The sequence below is a fragment of the Nerophis lumbriciformis genome, linkage group LG03 (genome assembly GCF_033978685.3).
Source record: "Nerophis lumbriciformis linkage group LG03, RoL_Nlum_v2.1, whole genome shotgun sequence".
NCBI classification, from domain to species: Eukaryota; Metazoa; Chordata; class Actinopteri; order Syngnathiformes; family Syngnathidae; genus Nerophis; species Nerophis lumbriciformis.
Window position 1 is genome coordinate 24,270,053 of NC_084550.2, and position 22,577 is coordinate 24,292,629.

General features: G+C 36.8%; 2 protein-coding genes across 2 annotated transcripts in view; one reads left to right on the plus strand and one right to left on the minus strand.

Annotated features, from left to right (window-relative positions):
- The first annotated feature begins 203 nt into the window (after positions 1-203).
- On the plus strand, positions 204-7,130 carry nedd8l (NEDD8 ubiquitin like modifier, like). Its single transcript, XM_061935881.1, has 4 exons — positions 204-381; positions 1,078-1,125; positions 3,646-3,728; positions 6,532-7,130. The coding sequence occupies exons 1-4, from the start codon at positions 208-210 to the stop codon at positions 6,635-6,637; spliced, it is 411 nt and encodes a 136-aa protein (XP_061791865.1). The 5' UTR covers positions 204-207; the 3' UTR covers positions 6,638-7,130.
- A 3,470-nt stretch (positions 7,131-10,600) lies between these two features.
- Positions 10,601-22,577, minus strand: part of ap1g2 (adaptor related protein complex 1 subunit gamma 2) — an 81,437-nt gene continuing 69,460 nt past the window's right edge. The window contains exons 17-22 of the mRNA XM_061935860.1: positions 20,755-20,859; positions 20,554-20,686; positions 19,259-19,424; positions 16,225-16,382; positions 13,119-13,217; positions 10,601-11,774 (exon numbers count right to left, since the gene is read on the minus strand). Of these exons, the coding sequence (XP_061791844.1) occupies positions 11,679-11,774; positions 13,119-13,217; positions 16,225-16,382; positions 19,259-19,424; positions 20,554-20,686; positions 20,755-20,859 (757 nt within the window). The 3' untranslated portion in view covers positions 10,601-11,678. The remainder of the gene's footprint in view (positions 11,775-13,118; positions 13,218-16,224; positions 16,383-19,258; positions 19,425-20,553; positions 20,687-20,754; positions 20,860-22,577) is intronic.

Below are 22,577 nucleotides of genomic sequence, written 5' to 3' on the forward strand. Positions count from 1 at the left end.
CGTTAAAAAAAAACAGTCGTCATTAACATTTACGTATATTATTGTAAACAAAAATATTTTTTTTCCAACGATCAAAAATTATAAAAAATATTTCATCTACATGATTAAAAACGTGTATAATGTCACACTTTAGCCTCAAAAGCTTCATCGCTTACGTTAGAAAACGTAAAAATACTATTAATAAACAAAATGGCAAAGCGGAACGTCATGCACTTGCACAGTGTGGCCGGAACGGTTTTCTATGTGACACCGGAAGTACTCCTGAATCATCCCGGCGAGCATTTTGGAAGCACTAGCACTCTTAGCGCTTTATTCGGCGAATGTCCATATAAGTTAAAGTTATATCTTAAGTCATCCGTCAAAATGCTAATTAAAGTGAAGGTAAGGCGTTTATTTTTCATAATTATACGAAAGCAGCGCCGAGTGAGGCGAGCTCGTCCGTTAAAAAAGATGGTCGCTTGTTTAAAGCTTATTTATTTCGCTCTATTTTGCATTATTATTTGTTAGCACTATTTAAAAGGACAGCTTAAATGTGTGATTAAACTCATAATAAGTCAGCTGTGTGGCTTCGTTATTGAATAAAGTAACTATTATTAGTCAACTAGCATAGTTGCTACTAGTTAAATCGCTAGTTAGTCGCCTAATGGAGATTAACATCAGCTGTGAGACTAACTTAACTATACTAGTTCAGCTTTAACGTGGTTGAATCAGGAATTTTTTTACACACTGAATTTTTATGTACTGAGTTTTTAAGCACTGGATTTTTTTACACTAAATTTTTATACACTGAATTTTTTTTTAACAATTTCATTTTCATACACTGAATTTTTATACACTTAATTTTTTTAACTATGAAATTTTATACGCTGAATTTTTTTATGCACTGAATTTTTATACACTGACTTTTTTTAACAATTTTTTTTTTTTTTACACAATTTTTATACACTGAATGAAGATTATTAGTTACATTTAGACATTTACAGCAATATAAGATGCCAAGTCGAATAAAACTGTTTTTTTTAGGTCAACCCTGATTTAAAAATAAACATCAATTAAATTTAGATGCTTTTATTTCAGACTCTGACTGGGAAAGAAATAGAGATCGACATCGAGCCCACGGATAAGGTAAAGCTGTTAAAAAAAAAACCCTGTGTGACAGTCGCGATTAAAAAAGTTTACATACACTTGGAAAGGACATAATGTCATGGCTGTCTTTGAGTTTCCAATAATCTTTTATTTTTGTTTCATCTGACGTCACATGGAGAAAGATAAGACCTTCTGGAGCAGGACTGGGCAATTATTTTGACCCGGAGGCCAAATTTTGAGAAAAAAAATGTGTCTGGGGCCCGGAACACGAATACAAAAACTCCCAATGTCTGATTGAATGAAAAAGTTGTGACAGACTGCCTTAAAAACGGAACATAATTTTTTTTTTTACTGAATGAGACACCCAGAATGTACATGGAAATAAAGAATGTGGGATTTACAATATTAACTATGAATTAAAGCTGCAAGCAGCGATGGACGGGACCGACTTTGACGGCACATAAAATCCAAACCGGAGCAGTAATTAAAACTCTTTGGTCAGAAGGGTTCAATCTCTCTCCTGTGCTAGTTTGAAGCCGACACGACAAACGCACTCAGAGGAGATAATGTTTGAAAAAAGGTGACCGGTTTTTACAAAACTTTTGTTTTGAAGGGGGAATTGCCAACTTCCTGTTGATTTTTGCTGAAGGATGTCAATGTATGAAATCTAGGTCTAAGTCAGACCTACATAGAGGTTTTTGTTTCATGTCTCTACGACATTCCTACCGGAAGTTACATGCAGTTTTGTCTGTGTTTTTTCCTAGGGGGCGCTAGGGCGCAATTTTGAGTTTTGGGGTTTGTTTTTTTGATTAGATGGCAATTTTCGTCAGTCCTGATGTGTGTGTCAAATATGGTGAGTTTTGAAGCATGTTAAGGGGGTCAAATTACAGCTCAAAGAGGCAGCAGAATAATAATAATAATAAAAGCTGCAAGCAGCAATGGACGGGACCGACTTTGACGGCACATAACATCCAAACCGGAGCAGTAATTAAAACTCTTTGGTCAACTTTTAATCCGAAGGGTTCAATCTCTCTCCTGTGCTAGTTTGAAGCCGACATGACAAACGCGCTCAGAGGAGATAATGTTTGAAAAAAGGTGACTGTTTTTACAAAACTTTTGTTTTGAAGGGGGAATTGCAAACTTCCTGTTGATTTTTGCTGGGGATTGTCAATGTATGAAATGTGGGTCTAAGTAAGACCTACATAGAGGTTTTTGTTTCATGTCTCTAAGACATTCCTACTGGAAGTTACAGGCAGTTTTGTCTGAGTTGTCTTCCTAGGAGCAGTTGTGTCTGTGTTTTCTTCCTAGGGGGCACTGGAGCGCAATTTTGAGTTTTGGGGTTGAGTTTTTTTTATGAGATCGCAATTTTTGCCAGTCCTGATGTGTGTGTCCAGTTTGGTGAGTTTTGAAGCATGTTAAGGGGGTCAAATTACAGCTCAAAGAGGCAAAAGCGACTGTTTTTAGTAAACTTTTGTTTCGAAGGGGGAATTGCCAACTTCCTGTTGATTTTTGCTGAAGGATGTCAATGTATGAAATCTAGGTCTAAGTCGGACCTACATAGAGGTTTTTGTTTCAGGTCTCTACGACATTCCTACCGGAAGTTACACGCAGTTTTGTCTGTGTTTTTTCCTAGGGGGCGCTAGGGCGCAATTTTGAGTTTTGGGGTTTGGTTTTTTGATTAGATGGCAATTTTCGCCAATGGAATTGGTGCTTTACAGAGAGTAAATGGGACAATGAAAAAATGAGGATTACCTCCAAAATGGAATATAAAGACAATATAACATACATCCATAAATGTGGATGCTTATGCAAAAGTGCAAAAATATTTATTTGTACAGTAATTTATTTATTTACTGTATATCTGTACCTTATTGCTCTTTTATCCTGCACTACCATGAGCTAATGCAACAAAACTTTGTTCTTATCTGTACTGTAAAGTTCAAATTTGAATGACAATAAAAAGGAAGTCTAAGTCTAAATTCTTCAGGACAAGCTAAAATCATCAGCCAGGAAGTTGGGTCTTGGGCACAGTTGGGTGTTCCAACAGGACAATGACCCCAAACACGCGTCAAAGGTGGTAAAGGAATGGCTAAATCAGGCTAGAATGAAGGTTTTAGAATGGCCTTCCCAAAGTCCTGACTTAAATGTGTGGACAATGCTGAAGAAACAAGTCAGTGTCGGAAAACCAATACATTTAGCTGAACTGCACCAATTTTGTGGTCAAAAATTCAGGCAGAAGCTTGTGGATGGCTACCAAAAGTGCCTTATTGCAGGTAAACTTGCCAAGGGACATGTAAGCAAATATTAACATTGCTGTATGTATACTTTTGACCAAGTCACATTTTCAGTAGACCCATAATAAATTCATAAAAGAAGTAAACTTCATGAATGTTTTTTGTGACCAACAAGTATGTGCTCCAATCACAAAAAAATAAGAGTTGTAGAAATGATTGGAAACTCAAGACAGCCATGACATTATGTTCTTTACAAGTGTATGTACACTTTTGACCACCACTGTATTTTTCTGCTCAAAACACAGTTTTTTTTTTGGCTTTCTAGGTGGAGCGAATTAAAGAACGGGTGGAGGAAAAGGAAGGGATCCCGCCCCAACAACAAAGACTTATCTACAGCGGAAAACAGATGTGAGCGCCTCCACGGTCCATAATTGTACATTTAGGTGCATAAGAGTGTTTACACTGCAAAAAGTCAGTGTTCAAAACAAAGGGAAAAAAATACAAAAATGAGGGGTATTTTACTTGAACTAAGCAAAATTATCTACCAATAGAACAAGAAAATTTGGCTTGTCAAGACTTTCCAAAACAAGTAAAATCAGCTAACCTCAATGAACCCCAAAATACCTTAAAATAAGTATATTCTCACTAATAACAAGTGCACTTTTCTTGGTCGAAAAAAAAAAGATATTTTTTCTCAATATGTTGAAAAATATTCTTAAATATTAGTGCTATTATCTTGACATAATGATATGCGCTCGGCATTACATTTCTTGAAACCAGCAAACTTATACTAAAAACGAGAGAAGTCCGCTAATATCGGCCGATAAATGCGTTAAAATGTAATATCGGAAATTATCGGTATCAGTTTTTTATTATCGGTGTCGTTTTTTGAATTTTTTTATTAAATCAACAACAAAAACACAAGATACACTTACAATTAGTGCACCAACCCAAAAAACCTCCCCCATTTACACTCATTCACACAAAAGGGTTGTTTCTTTCTGTTATTAATATTCTGGTTCCTACATTATATATCAATACAGTCTGCAAGGGATACAGTCCGTAAGCACACATGATTGTGCGTGCTGCTGGTCCACTAATAGTACTAACCTTTAAAATTTAAAGGCCTACTGAAATGCGATTTTCTTATTTAAACGGGGATAGCAGGTCCATTCTATGTGTCATACTTGATCATTTCGCGATATTGCCATATTTTTGCTGAAAGGATTTAGTAGAGAACATCGACGATAAAGTTTGCAACTTTTGGTCGCTGATAAAAAAGCCTTGCCTGTACCGGAAGTAGCAGACGAGTAGTGTGACGTCACAGGTTGTGGAGCTTCTCACATCTGCACATTGTTTACAGTCATGGCCACCAGCAGCGAGAGCGATTCGGACGGAGAAAGCGACGATTTCCCCATTAATTTGAGCGAGGATGAGGAAAGTGAGAGTGAAGGACGAGAGGGCAGTGGGAGCGATTCAGATAGGGAAGATGCTGTGAGAGGCGGGTGGGACCTGATATTCAGCTGGGAATGACTAAAACAGTAAATAAACACAAGACATATATATACTCTATTAGCCACAACACAACCAGGCTTATATTTAATATGCCACAAATTAATCCCGCATAACAAACACCTCCCCCCTCCCGTCCATATAACCCGCCAATACAACTCAAACACCTGCACAAAACACTCAATCCCACAGCCAAAAGTACCGTTCACCTCCCCAAAGTTCATACAGCACATATATTTCCCCAAAGTTACGTACGTGACATGCACATAGCGGCACGCACGTACGGGCAAGCGATCAAATGTTTGGAAGCCGCAGCTGCATGCGTACTCACGGTACCGTGTCTGCACATCCAACTCAAAGTCCTCCTGGTAAGAGTCTCTGTTGTCCCAGTTCTCCACAGGCCAATGGTAAAGCTTGACTGTCATCTTTCGGGAACGTAAACAATGAAACACCGGCTGTGTTTGTGTTGCTGCAGTCGGCCGCAATACACCGCTTCCCACCTACAGCTTTCTTCTTTGCTGTCTCCATTGTTCATTGAACAAATTGCAAAAGATTCACCAACACAGATGTCCAGAATACTGTGGAATTTTGCGATGAAAACAGACGACTTAATAGCTGGCCACCATGCTATCCCAAAATGTCCTCCACAATCCGTGATGTCACGCGCTGACGTCGTCATACCGAGACGTTTTCAGCAGGATATTACGTGCGAAATTTAAAATTGCACTTTAGTAAGCTAACCCAGCCGTATTGGCATGTGTTGCAATGTTAAGATTTCATCATTGATATATAAACTATCAGACTGCGTGGTCGGTAGTAGTGGGTTTCAGTAGGCCTTTAATTTTACTCATTTTCATTCATTACTAGTTTCTATCTAACTGTTTTTATATTGTTTTACTTTTTTTATTCAAGAATATGTTTTTAATTTATTTATCTTATTTTATGAATTTTTAAAAAAAGGACCTTATCTTCACCATACCTGGTTGTCCAAATTAGGCATAATAATGTGTTAATTCCACGACTGTATACATCGGTATCGGTAATTAAGAGTTGGACAATATCGGATATGGGCAAAAAGTCATTATCGGACATCTCTTATTTATATATATATATATATATATATATATATATATATATATATATATATATATATACACACACACACACGCAGCTCCCGGCCAAATGTTTTTTTATTGTAATTTTGAAGAATTCATCTGAATGTGCATGAACTATTTCTGTTCAAAATAGTTTGAAATGTCACATGTTAAATGTTTAAATATTAACTTAATAAGAAGTGATTACTTTAAAAAAGTAGTTTTATACTTGTGAGTGTTGATGACACAGCTTTGCAACAGTTGATATTCTAGTTTCAAGCATGTTTTACTCAATATAGGTCATCAAATCTCAGCTACAAGCTATAATATCTTACTGAGATCACTTAGGACCAAAACCCTTAAAACAAGTAAAACACTAACATCAAATCTGCTTAGTGAGAAGAATGATCTTATCAGACAGAAAATAAGTATAAATGTATTTCTTGTAGCTGCAGTGTTGTTGTTGACTAGAAGGAATGGACAAATGACTGCACTTCTGTCCATCTTGTTTTAACTTGCACTTTACCCACAGCTCTGACTTCCAGGCTTGTGCAGGTAAGAGAAAAGCAGGTGAAAGATCCTCACGGTGTGTTTGTGTCTGGCAGGAACGACGAGAAGACGGCAGCGGACTACAAAATCCAGGGCGGCTCGGTGCTCCACCTGGTGTTGGCGCTAAGAGGAGGGACGGCCACCCACGTCGTTCCGTCATGAGCGCCGTAGGTGTCCTATCATATAAACGCGTTAAGACAAAAACAAACAACACCGAGAAGAAGAAAGAAAAAAAAAAAGGATGTTTTTGTAACCCGTATTGGCTTTCTGGGTTGGACTCGTCAGTTTGACAAATGTGCGCTTTATTGCTTGTGAATAAATGCTGAAGTGGAGCTTTGTATGGTTCCTCTAAGGCACTGTTCCCACCAGGGACCGCATAGTGCCAGATAAACACAGCAAAATGAAGTGCATGACAAATACAACTCACTATAACGCTGAATTAGTGGTTCTTTGCAATGTTCATTAAAGTGCATTGTATCATGTCACAAAGTTATAACACATGGCAATTTCCTATGAGGAGTTTTATTATACATCTATAAACAATCTTATTGCTGTGTCGAGTGCACACGTGTCAAACTCTAGGCCCTACAACTCATTTTATATGGCCCGCAAAAGCCTGGAAATATGTCAATAAAATACTAGAGATGTCCGATAATGGCTTTTTTGCCGATATTGTCCAACTCTTAATTACCGATTCCGATATCAACCGATACCGATATATACAGTCGTGAAAGTAATACACTTTTCCACCACTTGTGGCAGTAATGACAATAAAAAACAGGGGTAGTTGTAATACACTTTTCCACCACTTGTGGCAGTAATGACAATATAAAACAAGGGTAGTTGTAATACACTTTTCCACCACTTGTGGCAGTAATGACAATATAAAACAGGGGTAGTTGTAATACACTTTTCCACCACTTGTGGCAGTAATGACAATATAAAACAGGGGTAGTTGTAATACACATTTCCACCACTTGTGGCAGTAATGACAATATAAAACAGAAGTAGTTGTAATACACTTTTCCACCACTTGTGGCAGTAATGACAATATAAAACAGGGGTAGTTGTAATACACTTTTCCACCACTTGTGGCAGTAATGACAATATAAAACAGGGTAGTTGTAATACACTTTTCCACCACTTGTGGCAGTAATGACAATATAAAACGGGGTAGTTGTAATACACTTTTCCACCACTTGTGGCAGTAAGGACAATATAAAACAGGGGTAGTTGTAATACACATTTCCACCACTTGTGGCAGTAATGACAATATAAAACAGAAGTAGTTGTAATACACTTTTCCACCACTTGTGGCAGTAGTGACTATAAAACAGGGTAGTTGTAATACACTTTTCCACCACTTGTGGCAGTAATGACAATATAAAACGGGGTAGTTGTAATACACTTTTCCACCACTTGTGGCAGTAATGACAATAAAAAACAAGGGTAGTTGTAATACACTTTTCCACCACTTGTGGCAGTAATGACAATATCAAACAGGGGTAGTTGTGATACACTTTTCCACCACTTGTGGCAGTAATGACAATATAAAACAGAAGTAGTTGTAATACACTTTTCCACCACTTGTGGCAGTAATGACAATATAAAACAGGGGTAGTTGTAATACACTTTTCCACCACTTGTGGCAGTAATGACAATATAAAACAGGGTAGTTGTAATACACTTTTCCACCACTTGTGGCAGTAATGACAATATAAAACAGGGGTAGTTGTAATACACTTTTCCACCACTTGTGGCAGTAATGACAATATAAAACGGGGTAGTTGTAATACACTTTTCCACCACTTGTGGCAGTAATGACAATAAAAAACAAGGGTAGTTGTAATACACTTTTCCACCACTTGTGGCAGTAATGACAATATCAAACAGGGGTAGTTGTGATACACTTTTCCACCACTTGTGGCAGTAATGACAATATAAAACGGGGTAGTTGTAATACACTTTTCCACCACTTGTGGCAGTATTGACAATATAAAACAGGGGTAGTTGTAATACACTTTTCCACCACTTGTGGCAGTAATGACAATATAAAACGGGGTAGTTGTAATACACTTTTCCACCACTTGTGGCAGTATTGACAATATAAAACAGGGGTAGTTGTAATACACTTTTCCACCACTTGTGGCAGTAATGACAATATAAAACAGAAGTAGTTGTAATACACTTTTCCACCACTTGTGGCAGTAATGACAATATAAAACAGGGGTAGTTGTAATACACTTTTCCACCACTTGTGGCAGTAATGACAATATAAAACAGGGTAGTTGTAATACACTTTTCCACCACTTGTGGCAGTAATGACAATATAATTAATATAATTATAAAAAAAATTTCATGTACAAATTAGTGGATATATCATGCGCTAAAGTGACTATTTTTATAATACACTATATAATGTTATATTTGGCATGATGAGATTGTAACTTTAATGTAATAATAGTGGTGATGATAAATAATGTTAATATTGACAAGTTTGGTAAATCATGTTAATAATAATAATAGTGGTGATGATAAATATGTTAATATTGATGAGATTGGTGGTGATGTTTCTTTAAGAAATTCCAAACAATCACACCCCCCTTAAAAGTGACTAGCAAATATTCAACTGTTTATTTTTATCTTTACTAACATATTTTTGTAATACACTATATAATAATGTCATATTTGCTATGATTAGATAATAACGTTTAAAAGATTAGCATTTTTTCCTGTCAAAATAGAAATAGATATTTTCATTCAGTCCATTCAATTACCGGTAGTAAAAAAAAAAAAAAAAAAGGAAATATGTCCCTGGACACATGAGGACTTTGAATATGATCCTGTAACGACTTGGTATCGGATTGATGCCTAAATGTGTGGTATCATCCAAAACTAATGTAAAGTATCAAACAAGAGAAGAATAAGTGATTATTACATTTTAACAGAAGTGTAGATAGAACATGTTAAAACAGAAAATAAGCAGATATTAACAGTAAATGAACAAGTAGATTAATAATCACTTTTCTACCGCTTGTCCCTCATAATTTTGACAAAATAATAGAACAAGAAATGACAATATGTCAGCAGGCAAATTAGGAGCCTTTGTTTGCTTACTTGCTACTAAAACTGAAGCAGTCTAGTATGTTCACTATTTTATTTAATGAAACTTCTTCTTTGATTGCAATAAGAAACAAGTTTGATGAGTCATAAGATTTTCTGTTAAAATAAAGCCAATAATGAATTTTTTTTGTGGTACCCCTTTTATTTTGAAACGTTATCAAAATTCATTTTGGTACCGGTACCAAAATATTGGCATCAGGACAACTCTCCCAGTATTGCGGGCGTTAGGGTTTTGCGATCTCTGCATTGATAAATTGAATAACACCTCGGAGAAGCTTTCCACTCCGCAAGGCGAAATTGTGGACGTAAAAATGTAGTATTTTATCAACACACATTGAGTTTGACACTTGTGATATAAAACAATGTCAAAGAAATTTCTTAAGCGCAAAAATTATGACTAAATATGTGATTTAGTATTTTTATTTGTATGTTACTTTTATTGATTGTTCAGTTAAGAAACATTTATCAATTTTTAGCACTAAATGTGTTGTTTATTTGGTTAGTACTTATTTTTCTAATCAGCCTGACCTAAGTTTGAGGTTTATTTGTTAAATTAATAATAATCTTTGTGGTTAGCACATGCTTTTATATCATTTGACAAGGTAGTAAACTGTAAATAGGTTAGATATAATTATTGAAGAGTAAGATGACTAATTCAGTGTTAATACAGGAGTGGGCCCCGGCCCCCTCTGTAGTGGAAAAGTTGGGTAAAATGACTGCAGATGGAAATTACCGTATTTTTTGGACTATAAGTCGCAGTTTTTTTTCATAGTTTGGCCGGGCTCCAGTGCGACTTATATGTTTTTTTCCTTCTTTATTATGCATTTTCGGCAGGTGCGACTTATACTCTGAAAAATACGGTAGCCTCAATCTGGCACATTAACATGTTGTATGTGCATTAATGTACTGTAACACATGCTGACTTCCTATCTATAAACACCTTTATTGGTGTGTTCAGTGGGAGGGAAAGTTAGGATAAATGAACTGCAGAGTAAATCAACACAAGCTTCCCAAACTTTATTTAAAAAAAAAAAAGGATATGGTGGGAGAAACTGATCTGACACCCACAATTCATTCCAAAGTTGTCCATGTACAGAAATAAATACATCTTGTAGGAGTATAACCACATGAGTATATACATGGCGTGGGGAAAGTATTCACAACACTCATCATAGCCTTATTTCACAATGGACTGCTTTTTTTGTCCTCATAATTCTACACACAATAAATACTCCATCATGACAATGTGATGTTTATTTTGCACATTTATTACACACTGACCAAAGATATGTGAGTTTTTTAGTTTTTTTTAATACATCTGAAAATATATATATATATATATATATATTTCATTGTCATTATGGGGTATTGTGTGTAGAAATGTATGCAGAAAAAATAATTTGGTTTGTTTTGGAATAAGGCTGTGACATAAAATGTGGAAAAAAGTGAAGCACTATGAATACTTTCTGGATTTTGTTTCATTACGAACACTTTGTTTTTAGACAATTAATTTATCTAGCAGAATTTAGTGAACTGATTTTTTTATTTTTATTTTTTACATCAAATTATGCTATTTAATGGGATCAACATTTGTGTTAAAATATTAAAAATTCAGTGTAAAAATGTTTTTGTTGCTTCAAAACTCGCCTCTTTGAGACAAGATCGATTGCTTCAGTCACGAATATTTCTGCACAAAAACATTTTTTACACTGATTTTTTTAAATAAACAAATATTGCTCACATATTTTTATTCAATGAAAAATTAAATGGAAATTTTATTAAATAAAAAAAAATTAATTGTCCAAAAAAGTATTTTGTAATAAAGAGCCAAATGAAGTTCCATTAAAAAGAGCTTAAAAAGGGTCCAGGGTCTGATTGATGGTCACACAAAAGGAAGGCACAGGAGCAGTGAGGAGTGGAGCATCAGGAGTGTTACACGCCCGCTCAGAAGGACAAATTGAAGTAAATACCCTCTTAAAAACCCTGAATGTGACACCTTGTATGGAGAGTGGGAATACTTTGTGTTGCCATGGAGACAACACTATAAAAGGTGTGGTGCTCGCACACTACCAAGCGGTGGTCAGGTCAGTCCAGGGAAGGAGTCGATCTGGATCATGTCCTGAGTGGTCGTTCCTTGGCTGGAGTAAGACATCCTTATCCTCATCTTCAGGTTGACCTACAGGGAGGACGTGACATGGAGAAGATACATCTGACACCCTCTAGTTGGAATTGTGCTAGAATGTACCAGGTCTGGAGAGGAATATGTGTCAGGTGTGGAGAGGAATATGTGTCAGGTGTGGAGAGGAATGTGTGTCAGGTGTGGAGAGGAATATGTGTCAGGTGTGGACAGTGAGAGTGTGTGGTCAACTCACACGCCAAGTTAACTTTCAGTTTCGATCTCCACCGAGGTAAAGCAGCAGGGTGAATGTAAAGAGTGCGACTGTTTTAGAGAAGGTTCTGGACTTTACACGTACATCTCCTTCTTGCTGTTCATACTTACTACTCTGTCTACTACAACTACAACTACTCTGTCTACTACTACAACTATGTCTACTACTACAACTACTCTGTGTAGAACTACTACAACTACTCTGTGTACTACTACAACTACTCTGTCTACTACTACAACTACCCTGTGAAACTACTACAACTACTCTGTACAACTACTACTACTCTGTGTAGAACTACTACAACTACTCTGTGTAGAACTACTACAACTACTCGGCCTACTACTACTACTCGGTCTACTACTACTACAACTACTCTGTGTAGAACTACTACAACTACTCGGTCTACTACTACTACAACTACTCTGTGTAGAACTACTACAACTACTCGGTCTACTACTACTACAACTACTCTGTGTAGAACTACTACAACTACTCTGTGTACTACTACAACTACTCTGTGTACTACTACTCTGTGTACTACTACAACTACTCTGTGTAGACTAGAACTACTCTGTGTAGACTAGAACTACTGTGTCGAACTAGAACTACTCTGCGTTGAACAATAACTTCCCTGTGTAGAACTAGCACTACCCTGTCGAACTCAAACTACTCTGTCAAACTCAAACTACTCTGTGTAGAATTAGAACTACTCTGTAGAACTACAACTCCTCTGTGTTGAACTAGAACTACTCTGTGTACACCTAGAATTACTCTGTGTAGAATTAAAACTACTCTGTGTACACCTGGAACTACTCTGTAGAATTAGACCCACTCTGTGTAGAACTACAACTACTTTGGCAAACTAGAATTAGGACTACTCTGTGTAGAACTAGAATTACCCTGTGTAGAACTAAAATGTGTGTGAATGATATGCGTGAGGGGAACGGTTCCAAATCGATTGAGAAATGTGGGAAATGTGCAAGTGAGAAAAATGGCCCATTCATTTTAATGGGGAGAAAATTCCAGGAATTCTGGGATAATCTCAGATTCTAGTCGCCTCGCTTTATTTAGACGGCCTTAGAAGTGAAGAACCTGGGAGGACTCTTACCAGTGTGAGGGTCCTCACTCACCTTGTTGGGGTTGTTGAGAACGACCAGCTGGGTGACCTGAGCTGCGCCTCGTGCAGGAAGTAGGTCTCCACTGGGGGCCTTCATGAGTAAGTGGACGCTCTGCAAGAAGACATTTCACATTTTCACTCAACAAATAGTGGACACATTTTTTTTTTTACAACAATTAGCACACCTTTACATCTCATTTTTGAGGCTCTGGACAAAAACAAAAAAACTCATCAATTTTTGCAAGTGCCCGGCGAGAGTCTTATATATTTGGGGTCCGAACATGAATTTTCAAAAGTAAATCTCTAGCGATCCCTTGAAAATAGGGAAAAAAATGTGCCCCTGCCACATTTATCATGTAGAATTTACTGAAGCCAAATTTGAAAACCAGATTTATGAACATGTTAGCTTTGTGTTGTACGATCCACACTTTGAGGACAAAACCAGTCAAATCAAACTTTCTGGCTTTAAGAAACACTCAAAAAATCACTTGTGGAAGTCTGTAAATGTGTTAGAGTGTCTTGCTCAAGGACACAACAAAGTTAGTAGAAGGTGGGGATCGAACCAGGAACCCTCAGGTTGCTAGCACGGCCATTCTCCCAACGCTGACCCTAACATTTGCATTTTTAGATCAAACAGATTAAATCTGTTCATTAGTCTGCATTAAAACCCCCAAAATACGTGTAGACTGCGATATGACGGCAGTCACACATAAGAGATACGTGTAGACTGCGATATGACGGCAGTCACACATAAGAGATACGTGTAGACTGCGATATGACGGCAGTCACACATAAGAGATACGTGTAGACTGCGATATGATGGCAGTCACACATAAGAGATATGTGTAGACTGCAATATGATGGCAGTCACACATAAGAGATACGTGTAGACTGCAATATGATGGCAGTCACACATAAGAGATACGTGTAGACTGCGATATGACGGCAGTCACACATAAGAGATATGTGTAGACTGCAATATGATGGCAGCCACACATAAGAGATACGTGTAGACTGCAATATGATGGCAGCCACACATAAGAGATACGTGTAGACTGCAATATGATGGCAGTCACACATAAGAGATACGTGTAGACTGCGATATGACGGCAGTCACACAAAGGAGATACGTGAAGACTGCGATATGACGGCAGTCACACATAAGAGATACATGTAGACTGCAATATGATGGCAGTCACACATAAGAGATACGTGTAGACTGCAATATGATGGCAGTCACACATAAGAGATACGTGTAGACTGCAATATGATGGCAGTCACACATAAGAGATACGTGTAGACTGCAATATGATGGCAGTCACACAAGAGATACGTGCAGACTGCAATATGATGGCAGTCACACATAAGAGACACGTGTAGACTGCAATATGATGGCAGTCACACATAAGAGATACGTGTAGACTGCGATATGACGGCAGTCACACATAAGAGATACGTGTAGACTGCGATATGACGGCAGTCACACATAAGAGATACGTGTAGACTGCGATATGATGGCAGTCACACATAAGAGATATGTGTAGACTGCAATATGATGGCAGTCACACATAAGAGATACGTGTAGACTGCAATATGATGGCAGTCACACATAAGAGATACGTGTAGACTGCGGTATGACGGCAGTCACACATAAGAGATATGTGTAGACTGCAATATGATGGCAGCCACACATAAGAGATACGTGTAGACTGCAATATGATGGCAGCCACACATAAGAGATACGTGTAGACTGCAATATGATGGCAGTCACACATAAGAGATACGTGTAGACTGCGATATGACGGCAGTCACACAAAGGAGATACGTGAAGACTGCGATATGACGGCAGTCACACATAAGAGATACATGTAGACTGCAATATGATGGCAGTCACACATAAGAGATACGTGTAGACTGCAATATGATGGCAGTCACACATAAGAGATACGTGCAGACTGCAATATGATGGCAGTCACACATAAGAGACACGTGTAGACTGCAATATGATGGCAGTCACACATAAGATATACATGTAGACTGCAATATGATGGCAGTCACACATAAGAGATACGTGTAGACTGCAATATGATGGCAGTCACACTTAAGAGATACGTGCAGACTGCAATATGATGGCAGTCACACATGAGAGATACGTGTAGACTGCAATATGATGGCAGTCACACATAAGATATACATGTAGACTGCAGTATGATGGCAGTCACACATAAGATATACATGTAGACTGCAATATGATGGCAGTCACACATAAGACATACGTGTAGACTGCGATATGATGGCAGTCACACATAAGAGATACGTGTAGACTGCAATATGATGGCAGTCACACATAAGAGATACGTGTAGACTGCGATATGATGGCAGTCACACATAAGAGATATGTGTAGACTGCAATATAATGGCAGCCACACAAGACATATGTGTAGACTGCAATATGATAGCAGTCACACATAAGAGATACGTGTAGACTGCGGTATGATGGCAGTCACACATAAGAGATACGTGTAGACTGCAATATGACGGCAGTCACACATAAGAGATACATGTAGACTGCAATATGATGGCAGTCACACATAAGATATACATGTAGACTGCAATATGATGGCAGTCACACAAAATAAATACGTGTAGACTGCAATATGATGGCAGTCACACATAAGAGATACGTGTCGACTGCAATATGATGGCAGTCACACATAAGATATACGTGTAGACTGCGATATGATGGCATTCACACAAGAAATACGTGTAGACTGCGATATGACGCCAGTAAACAACACCAAAACTTGAAATGTTCCATTGAAAATATAGAACATTACACACAGCCCTCAAAAATGTGTCAAAATGAACGGCATGGCGGGGTTGGTAGAGTGGCCGTGCCAGCAACCTGAGGGTTCCTGGTTCGATCCCCAGCTTCTACCACCCTAGTCACCCTATGGTCCGAAAAATAGGGTACTAGTGGTGAGTTTTTTTTTTTTTTCGTGTTCCTTAAAGCCATAAAGTTGCCATTTGACATGACTATAGCCAAAATGAAACAACAATAAGGAGATTGCATCATGTGTCTGATGAGTGATTTGATGGCGACAAGGTCAAAAACTAACCTTGGGAACGGCGGCCTGGAGTGCGAAGCTGGAGATGTCCGAATCGGAGGAGTTGGAGGCGGTGAGCGTGACGGTCAGGTTGGCGTCAGACTGTTTCTCGCAACTCAGCGCCAACGTCACGCCGTTCTTCTGGTACACGGTGGTGGTGGTGGGGGGGGCTGTGTGCACACGGGCAAAGTCACGCTTCAGCACGTTCTCGCTCTCTCAATGCCTTCAAAAAATGGATTGGTGGCTGTAGACGACCACCGGGTATACCGCTGGGAATTTGATTCACATTTACATTTTTTTAAACTTGTAACACAAGTGTAAAGACTACCAGAGTTAAACCACCTTGTCTGATATCTTCCATGATGGCGAAAAGCCAAAGAAAAAGCAAAACTACACCTTTGATGTTTGCTGTACAAATTCTCTACTTGTGTAAATATATTTGAATATTTTAACGCATGTGATTAATCATTAAAAATTGCAATAATGATGAATTTATGCAATTAATGTTGAGTGCACATGAACGCTTGGAAGACTAAAAGGTGACGCAGGCTTTGGATTAAAAAAAAAAGAAGGCATATTGCAGCGATTAATTGTCTTATTGGAGCACAGTAGGTTAAAATATCATTTTTAATAGCAAGACATGGGAGCAGTTGTTTGCAATAACAGGACTAGGAGTTGGAACTAATAATAATAAACACGTTTTTAAATCATGATTAATCCAAATTATATTGTGTGAGTAATTTGATTTCTTTAATATTATATAAAAATATAATATAACTAATTAATTATATATATATTTATATATATATAATATGTAAATATTACATATATGTTATATTGCTACTACAAAACATTTTTAGTCTATTTTATACCTGCATTATCCTTTCCCTTCTTACACTTTCCCTCCTTTGTAACTGAGCTACTAAGTGGAACAATTTCGCTTGTGGATCAATAAACTTTGTCCAAATCTAAATAATCCAAATTCAAAAGTGTGATTAATCAGATTTTTTTTTTTTAATTGTGATTAATTCAAATGATAAAGTGTGATTAATCTGATTGTTTATTGTTAAATAATCCAAATTTAAAAGTGGTTCATTAAAATTTTAAAAGTGCAATTCATCATTTTTTAATCATGGTTATTTCAAATTTTTAAGTGTGATTAATCTGATTTTTTTTAATCGCCATTAATCCAAATTCTAAAGTGTGATTAATCTGATTTTTATCAATTGTCACACATCCAAATTTGAAAGTGGGTTTAATCTGATTTTTTAACTGTAATTAATCCAAATTCTAAAGTGTGATTAATGCTATTTTTAATTGTGATCAATCCAAATTCTAAAGTGGTTACTCAAATGTTTTAATCATGATTAATACATTTTTTAAGAGCCATTAATAATTTTTTTGATCATGGATAATTGAAATTTTAAAGTGCGATTAATCTGATTTTATTAATTGTCACACATCCAAATTTGAAAGTGTGATTAATCCAAATTCTAAAGTGTGATTAATTAAATGTATTAATTGTGATCAATCCAAATTCTAAAGTAGTTAATCAAATGTTTTAATTATGATTAATAACAAATTTCAAGTGCAATTAACCATTTTTTAAATCATGGTTAATTTAAATTTTAAAGTGCGATTAATCAGATTTTATTAATTGTCACATCCAAATTTGAAAGTGCGAATAATCTGATTTTTTAATTGTGACTACCCCAAATTCTAAAGTGTGATTAATTAGATTTTTTTTAAATTGTGATCAATCTAAATTCTAAAGTGGTTAATCAAATGTTTGAATTATGATTAATAACAAATTTCAAGTGCAATTAATCCGATTTTTAATCATGGTTAATTGACATTTTAAAGTGCAATTTATCTGATTTTATTAATTGTCACACATTCAAATTAGAAAGTGTGATTAATCTGTTTTTTTAATTGTGATTAATCCAAATTCTAAAGTGGTTACTCAAATGTATTAATTATGACTAATACATTTTTTTAAGTGCAATTAATAATTTTTATAATCATGGTTAATTGAAATTTGAAAGTGTGATTAATCAGATTTTTTAATTGTGATTACCGTATTTTTCGGAGTATAAGTCGCACCGGAGTACAAGTCGCACCTGCCGAAAATGCACAATAAAGAAGGAAAAAAACATATAAGTCGCACTGGAGCCCGGCCAAACTATGAAAAAAACTGCGATTTATAGTCAGGAAAATACGGTAATTCAAATTCTAAAGTGTGATTAATTCGATTTTTTCATTGTGACCAATCCAAATTCCAAAGTGGTTAATCAAATGTTTTAATTATGATTAATAACAAATTTCAAGTGCAATTAATCATATTTTTTAATCATGGTTAATTGAAATTTTAAAGTGCGATTAATCTGATTTTATTATTTGTCACACATCCAAATTTGAAAATGTGATTAATCCAGATTCTAAAATGTGATTAATTTGATGTTTTAACTGTGATCAATCCAAATTCTAAAGTGGTTAATCAAATGTTTTGATTATGATTAAACAAAATTTCAAGTGCAATTAATCATATTTTTTTAATCGTGGTTAATTGAAATTTTAAAGTGCTATTAATCAGATTTTTTTAATCGTGAGCAACCAAAATTTGAAAGTGGTTAGTTAATTTTTTAAAATGTGATTAATCCAAATTTTACAGTGCGATTAATCAGATTTTTTAATCATGGTTAATTGACATTTTTAATCTCTTTTTTTAAAATTTTTTTATGTGATTCATCCAAATTGTAAAGTGTGATTAATAAATCATGATTTATTACAATTTGAAAGTGTTATTAATCAGATTGATTTAAATTATCGTTTGGCAGCTGTCATTGCCGTATCAATAAAAATAATTATTGAAAAATATATTAAAATCATGAAAAATTATATTAAATTATGATAATGATAATATAATTTTCTTATATTTTTTAAAAATGTATTTTTGTTCAAAACGTCTGGTGTAGTCCCAATTTAGAGCTTTAACTGAAAGCGACCTGCAATAAAACCTGATAGTCCAAGTGTGTCAGTGTGAGACCTGAGGTCGGTGGGGTTGGTGGTTCAAAACCCCCCAACAGGTCCAGGAGGTCTGCCCCGGCAGGTCTTGCTGTGTTGACGGACAGGCCGGGTGCTGCGCTGCCCTGAGCTGGACCGGGCTGAACTGGCTCCTCGGTGTCCCCCAGCAGGTCCAAGAGGTTACACACCTTCGGGGAAAAAAAACCACACGCTTCATTTACTGGAATGCCAGAGGGAGCATAGAAGGAACATAGTACAACTAGAGCCATCAGTTCTGACTCACTGCGCACAGAACCTCTTCGTTAAACTGTTTTGCTGCCAATGGAACTGGTGCTTTACAGAGAGTAAATGGGACAATGAAAAAGGAGGATGTGGAGGGGGGGCGTGGCCTGCAGGCCTGATGTGGAACAGGGTGTGCAAGGACCGACCTCGAAAACAGCGACAGGTGAGTGGATGGCCCAGGTGGGCCTTGTTATCTAATCACTTATTTTTTATTATCTTTTTATTATTATTATTTTTTTTAATTATTTTTTAATACACTGTAGCACTTTGAGGTTGTTTGCTCAATGTAAGTGCTTTTTACAAATACAATCTATTATTATAAGGGACATGTAAGCACATATTAACATTGCTGTATGTATACTTTTAACCAAGTCACATTTTCAGTAGACCCATAATAAATTCATAAAAGAAGCAAACTTCATGAATGTTTTTTGTGACCAACAAGTATCTGCTCCAATCACTCGATCACAAAACAATAAGAGTTGTAGAAATGATTGGAAACTCAAGACAATAACAAGTGTATGTAAACTTTTGACCACAACTGTACATTTTGACGCCACAATAATAATAATAATAATAATAGATTTTATTTGTAAAAAGCACTTTACATTGAGTAAACAACCTCAAAGTGCTACAGTGTATTAAAAAATAAAAACTAGAACAGCCAAATAGCTAAAACTAGTATGCATATATCTAAAAAAAAAGAAAAAAAAAAGGCTTTTTTAAAAAGAAGGGTTTTTAAGCCTTTTTTAAAAGCATCCACAGTCTGTGGCGCCCTCAGGTGGTCAGGGAGAGCGTTCCACATACTGGGAGCGGACAATCTCAAACGTTTTTTTAGGCTGATTTATAAACATTTCATGGTTTGTATTCATATTTTTGGCCCTCATAACGTGGACACCGACTTAAACAAGTTGAAAAACTTATTGGGGTGTTACCAATTAGTGGTCAATTGTACGGAATATGTACTGTACTGTGCAATCTACTAATACAAGTCTCAATCAATCAATCAAAATTAAGCAGTCGAGTTATATTCACCTGGTTAGGTGCTTGTGGCGGGAGTGAGACCTCCCTCTGCTTCACCTCTTTGACGGCGTCCCCGGCGGAGTCTCCGTTGGTGTGACCCGGGGAGTTCTTCTCAAACAGAGGCATCCTCTCCAACACCGCCGCCCTGTGGACGCGGTCGACGAGCGGTCAGCCCCCCAGCTGGGGTCTCGCAGGATCAAATCATGTCCAAACCTCATGTGGTCATATTTTTGAAAGAGGGCGTTGTACTCCACCGCCCTCTGCTGGAGCTCCACGTCAATGCAGCTGCCGTAAATACTCACGATGCTCCGGATGCGGCTGGAACCAAGAAGATGGACGTTAAAACCTTCATCATTTCATCCAATTAAAGTGAACTCAGTATTTGGGCCGATCCATCCAAATACCGACAGCATCGATAACAACAGTATCAGTTCTTTTAAAATCTCCTATTTTCATAAATATGTTGTCTTTTTTGTGGTGCTATTGTTATCATATAAAGTTGTATATGCGGCTTGGCATCGTCTTGCTGAAATAAACAGGGGCGTCCATGTAAAAGACATTGTTGCTTGGATGGCAACGTACAGTCACGATCAAAATCGTACAAAAACTTTCTACAACTCTTATTTTTTTGTGATAGTGATTGGATCACATACTTGTTGGTCACAAAAAAAACATTCATTAAGTATGGTTCCTTTATGAATTTACTGAAAATGTGACTTGGTCAAAAGTATACATACAGCAATGTTAATATTTGCTTACATGTCCCTCTAAAGGCCTGAGTGGCCGCCACCTTTTAGCTCTTATTTCCAAAATTGTGTACACTACTGAATTGGGGTCTTATGGCCACTTATGTGGACTTATACTGCCATCTGGTGGTGTCGGAAGAGTATAACATACAATGGAATTTGGAGGGGAAAAAAGTGTAAAAATAAGAATTAGCATGTCACTAAACATGACGTACACATTTGTGTACTTATGGACTAAGTACATCATATCAAAAGATGATTCTTAGTTTTTAATCTAATTAGAGTCCAATAAGCCCAAATAGCAAAGAGAAATAAAAAAAAGCATGTAAACAAACAGGTTGGGCCTTAAAAGGTTTTAAGGCGCTTTTGGTAGCCATCCACAAACTTCTGCTTGAATTTTTGACAACTCGTCTTGACAAAATTGGTGCAGTTCAGCTAAATGTGTTGGTTTTCCTGACATGGACTTGTTTCTTCAGCATTGTCCACACGTTTAAGTCAGGACTTTGGGAAGGCCATTTTAAAACAATCATTCTAGCCTGATTTAGACATTCCTTTACCACTTTTGACGTGTGTTTGGGGTCATTGTCCTGTTGGAACACCCAACTGCGCCCAAGACCCAACCTCCGGGCTGATGATTTTAGCTTGTCCTGAAGAATTTGGAGGTAATCCTCATTTTACTCTCTGTAAATTACCAGTTCCATTGACAGCAAAACAGGCCCAGAGCATAATACTACCACCACCATGCTTGACTGGAGGAATGGTGTTCCTGGGATTAAAGGCCTCACCTTTTCTCCTCCAAACATATTGCTGGGTGTTGTGGCCAAACAGCTCCATTTTTGTATCATCTGACATCAAAATAGACAAAGATAAGAACTTCTGGAGGAAAGTTCTGTGGTCAGATGGAACAAAAATCTTTTCTTAGACTTAGACAAACTTTATTGATCCACGAGGGAAATTGTTCCACACAGTAGCTCAGTTACAAAAGATGGAAAGGACAATGCAGGTATAAATTAGTCTAAAAGCAATATAAAATATAACATATATACGTATTATTTACATAACATATGTACACTATACACTCTTAGAAATAAGGGTTCCAAAAGGGTTCTTCTACAAGGGCTGAGGTTCTAACTGGAACCATTTGCTTCTGAAAAACCCTTTCCCGAAGAAAGGGTTTTTCAAGGGTTCTTGGTAACGCTAATGGTTCCAGTAAGAACCATTTTGATCCAGAGAACCCTTTAAACCCCCTTTTCTGAATAATTGGTTTTAAAAGGGTTCTCACTAACACTA

Coding starts and splice junctions, on each gene's coding strand:
- nedd8l (XM_061935881.1), top strand. CDS start 208: ATGCACTTGCACAGTGTGGCCGGAACGGTTTTCTATGTGACACCGGAA. Junction 1,126..3,645: donor ACATCGAGCCCACGGATAAG/GTAAAGCTGTTA, acceptor TTGGCTTTCTAG/GTGGAGCGAATTAAAGAACG. Junction 3,729..6,531: donor ATCTACAGCGGAAAACAGAT/GTGAGCGCCTCC, acceptor TGTGTCTGGCAG/GAACGACGAGAAGACGGCAG.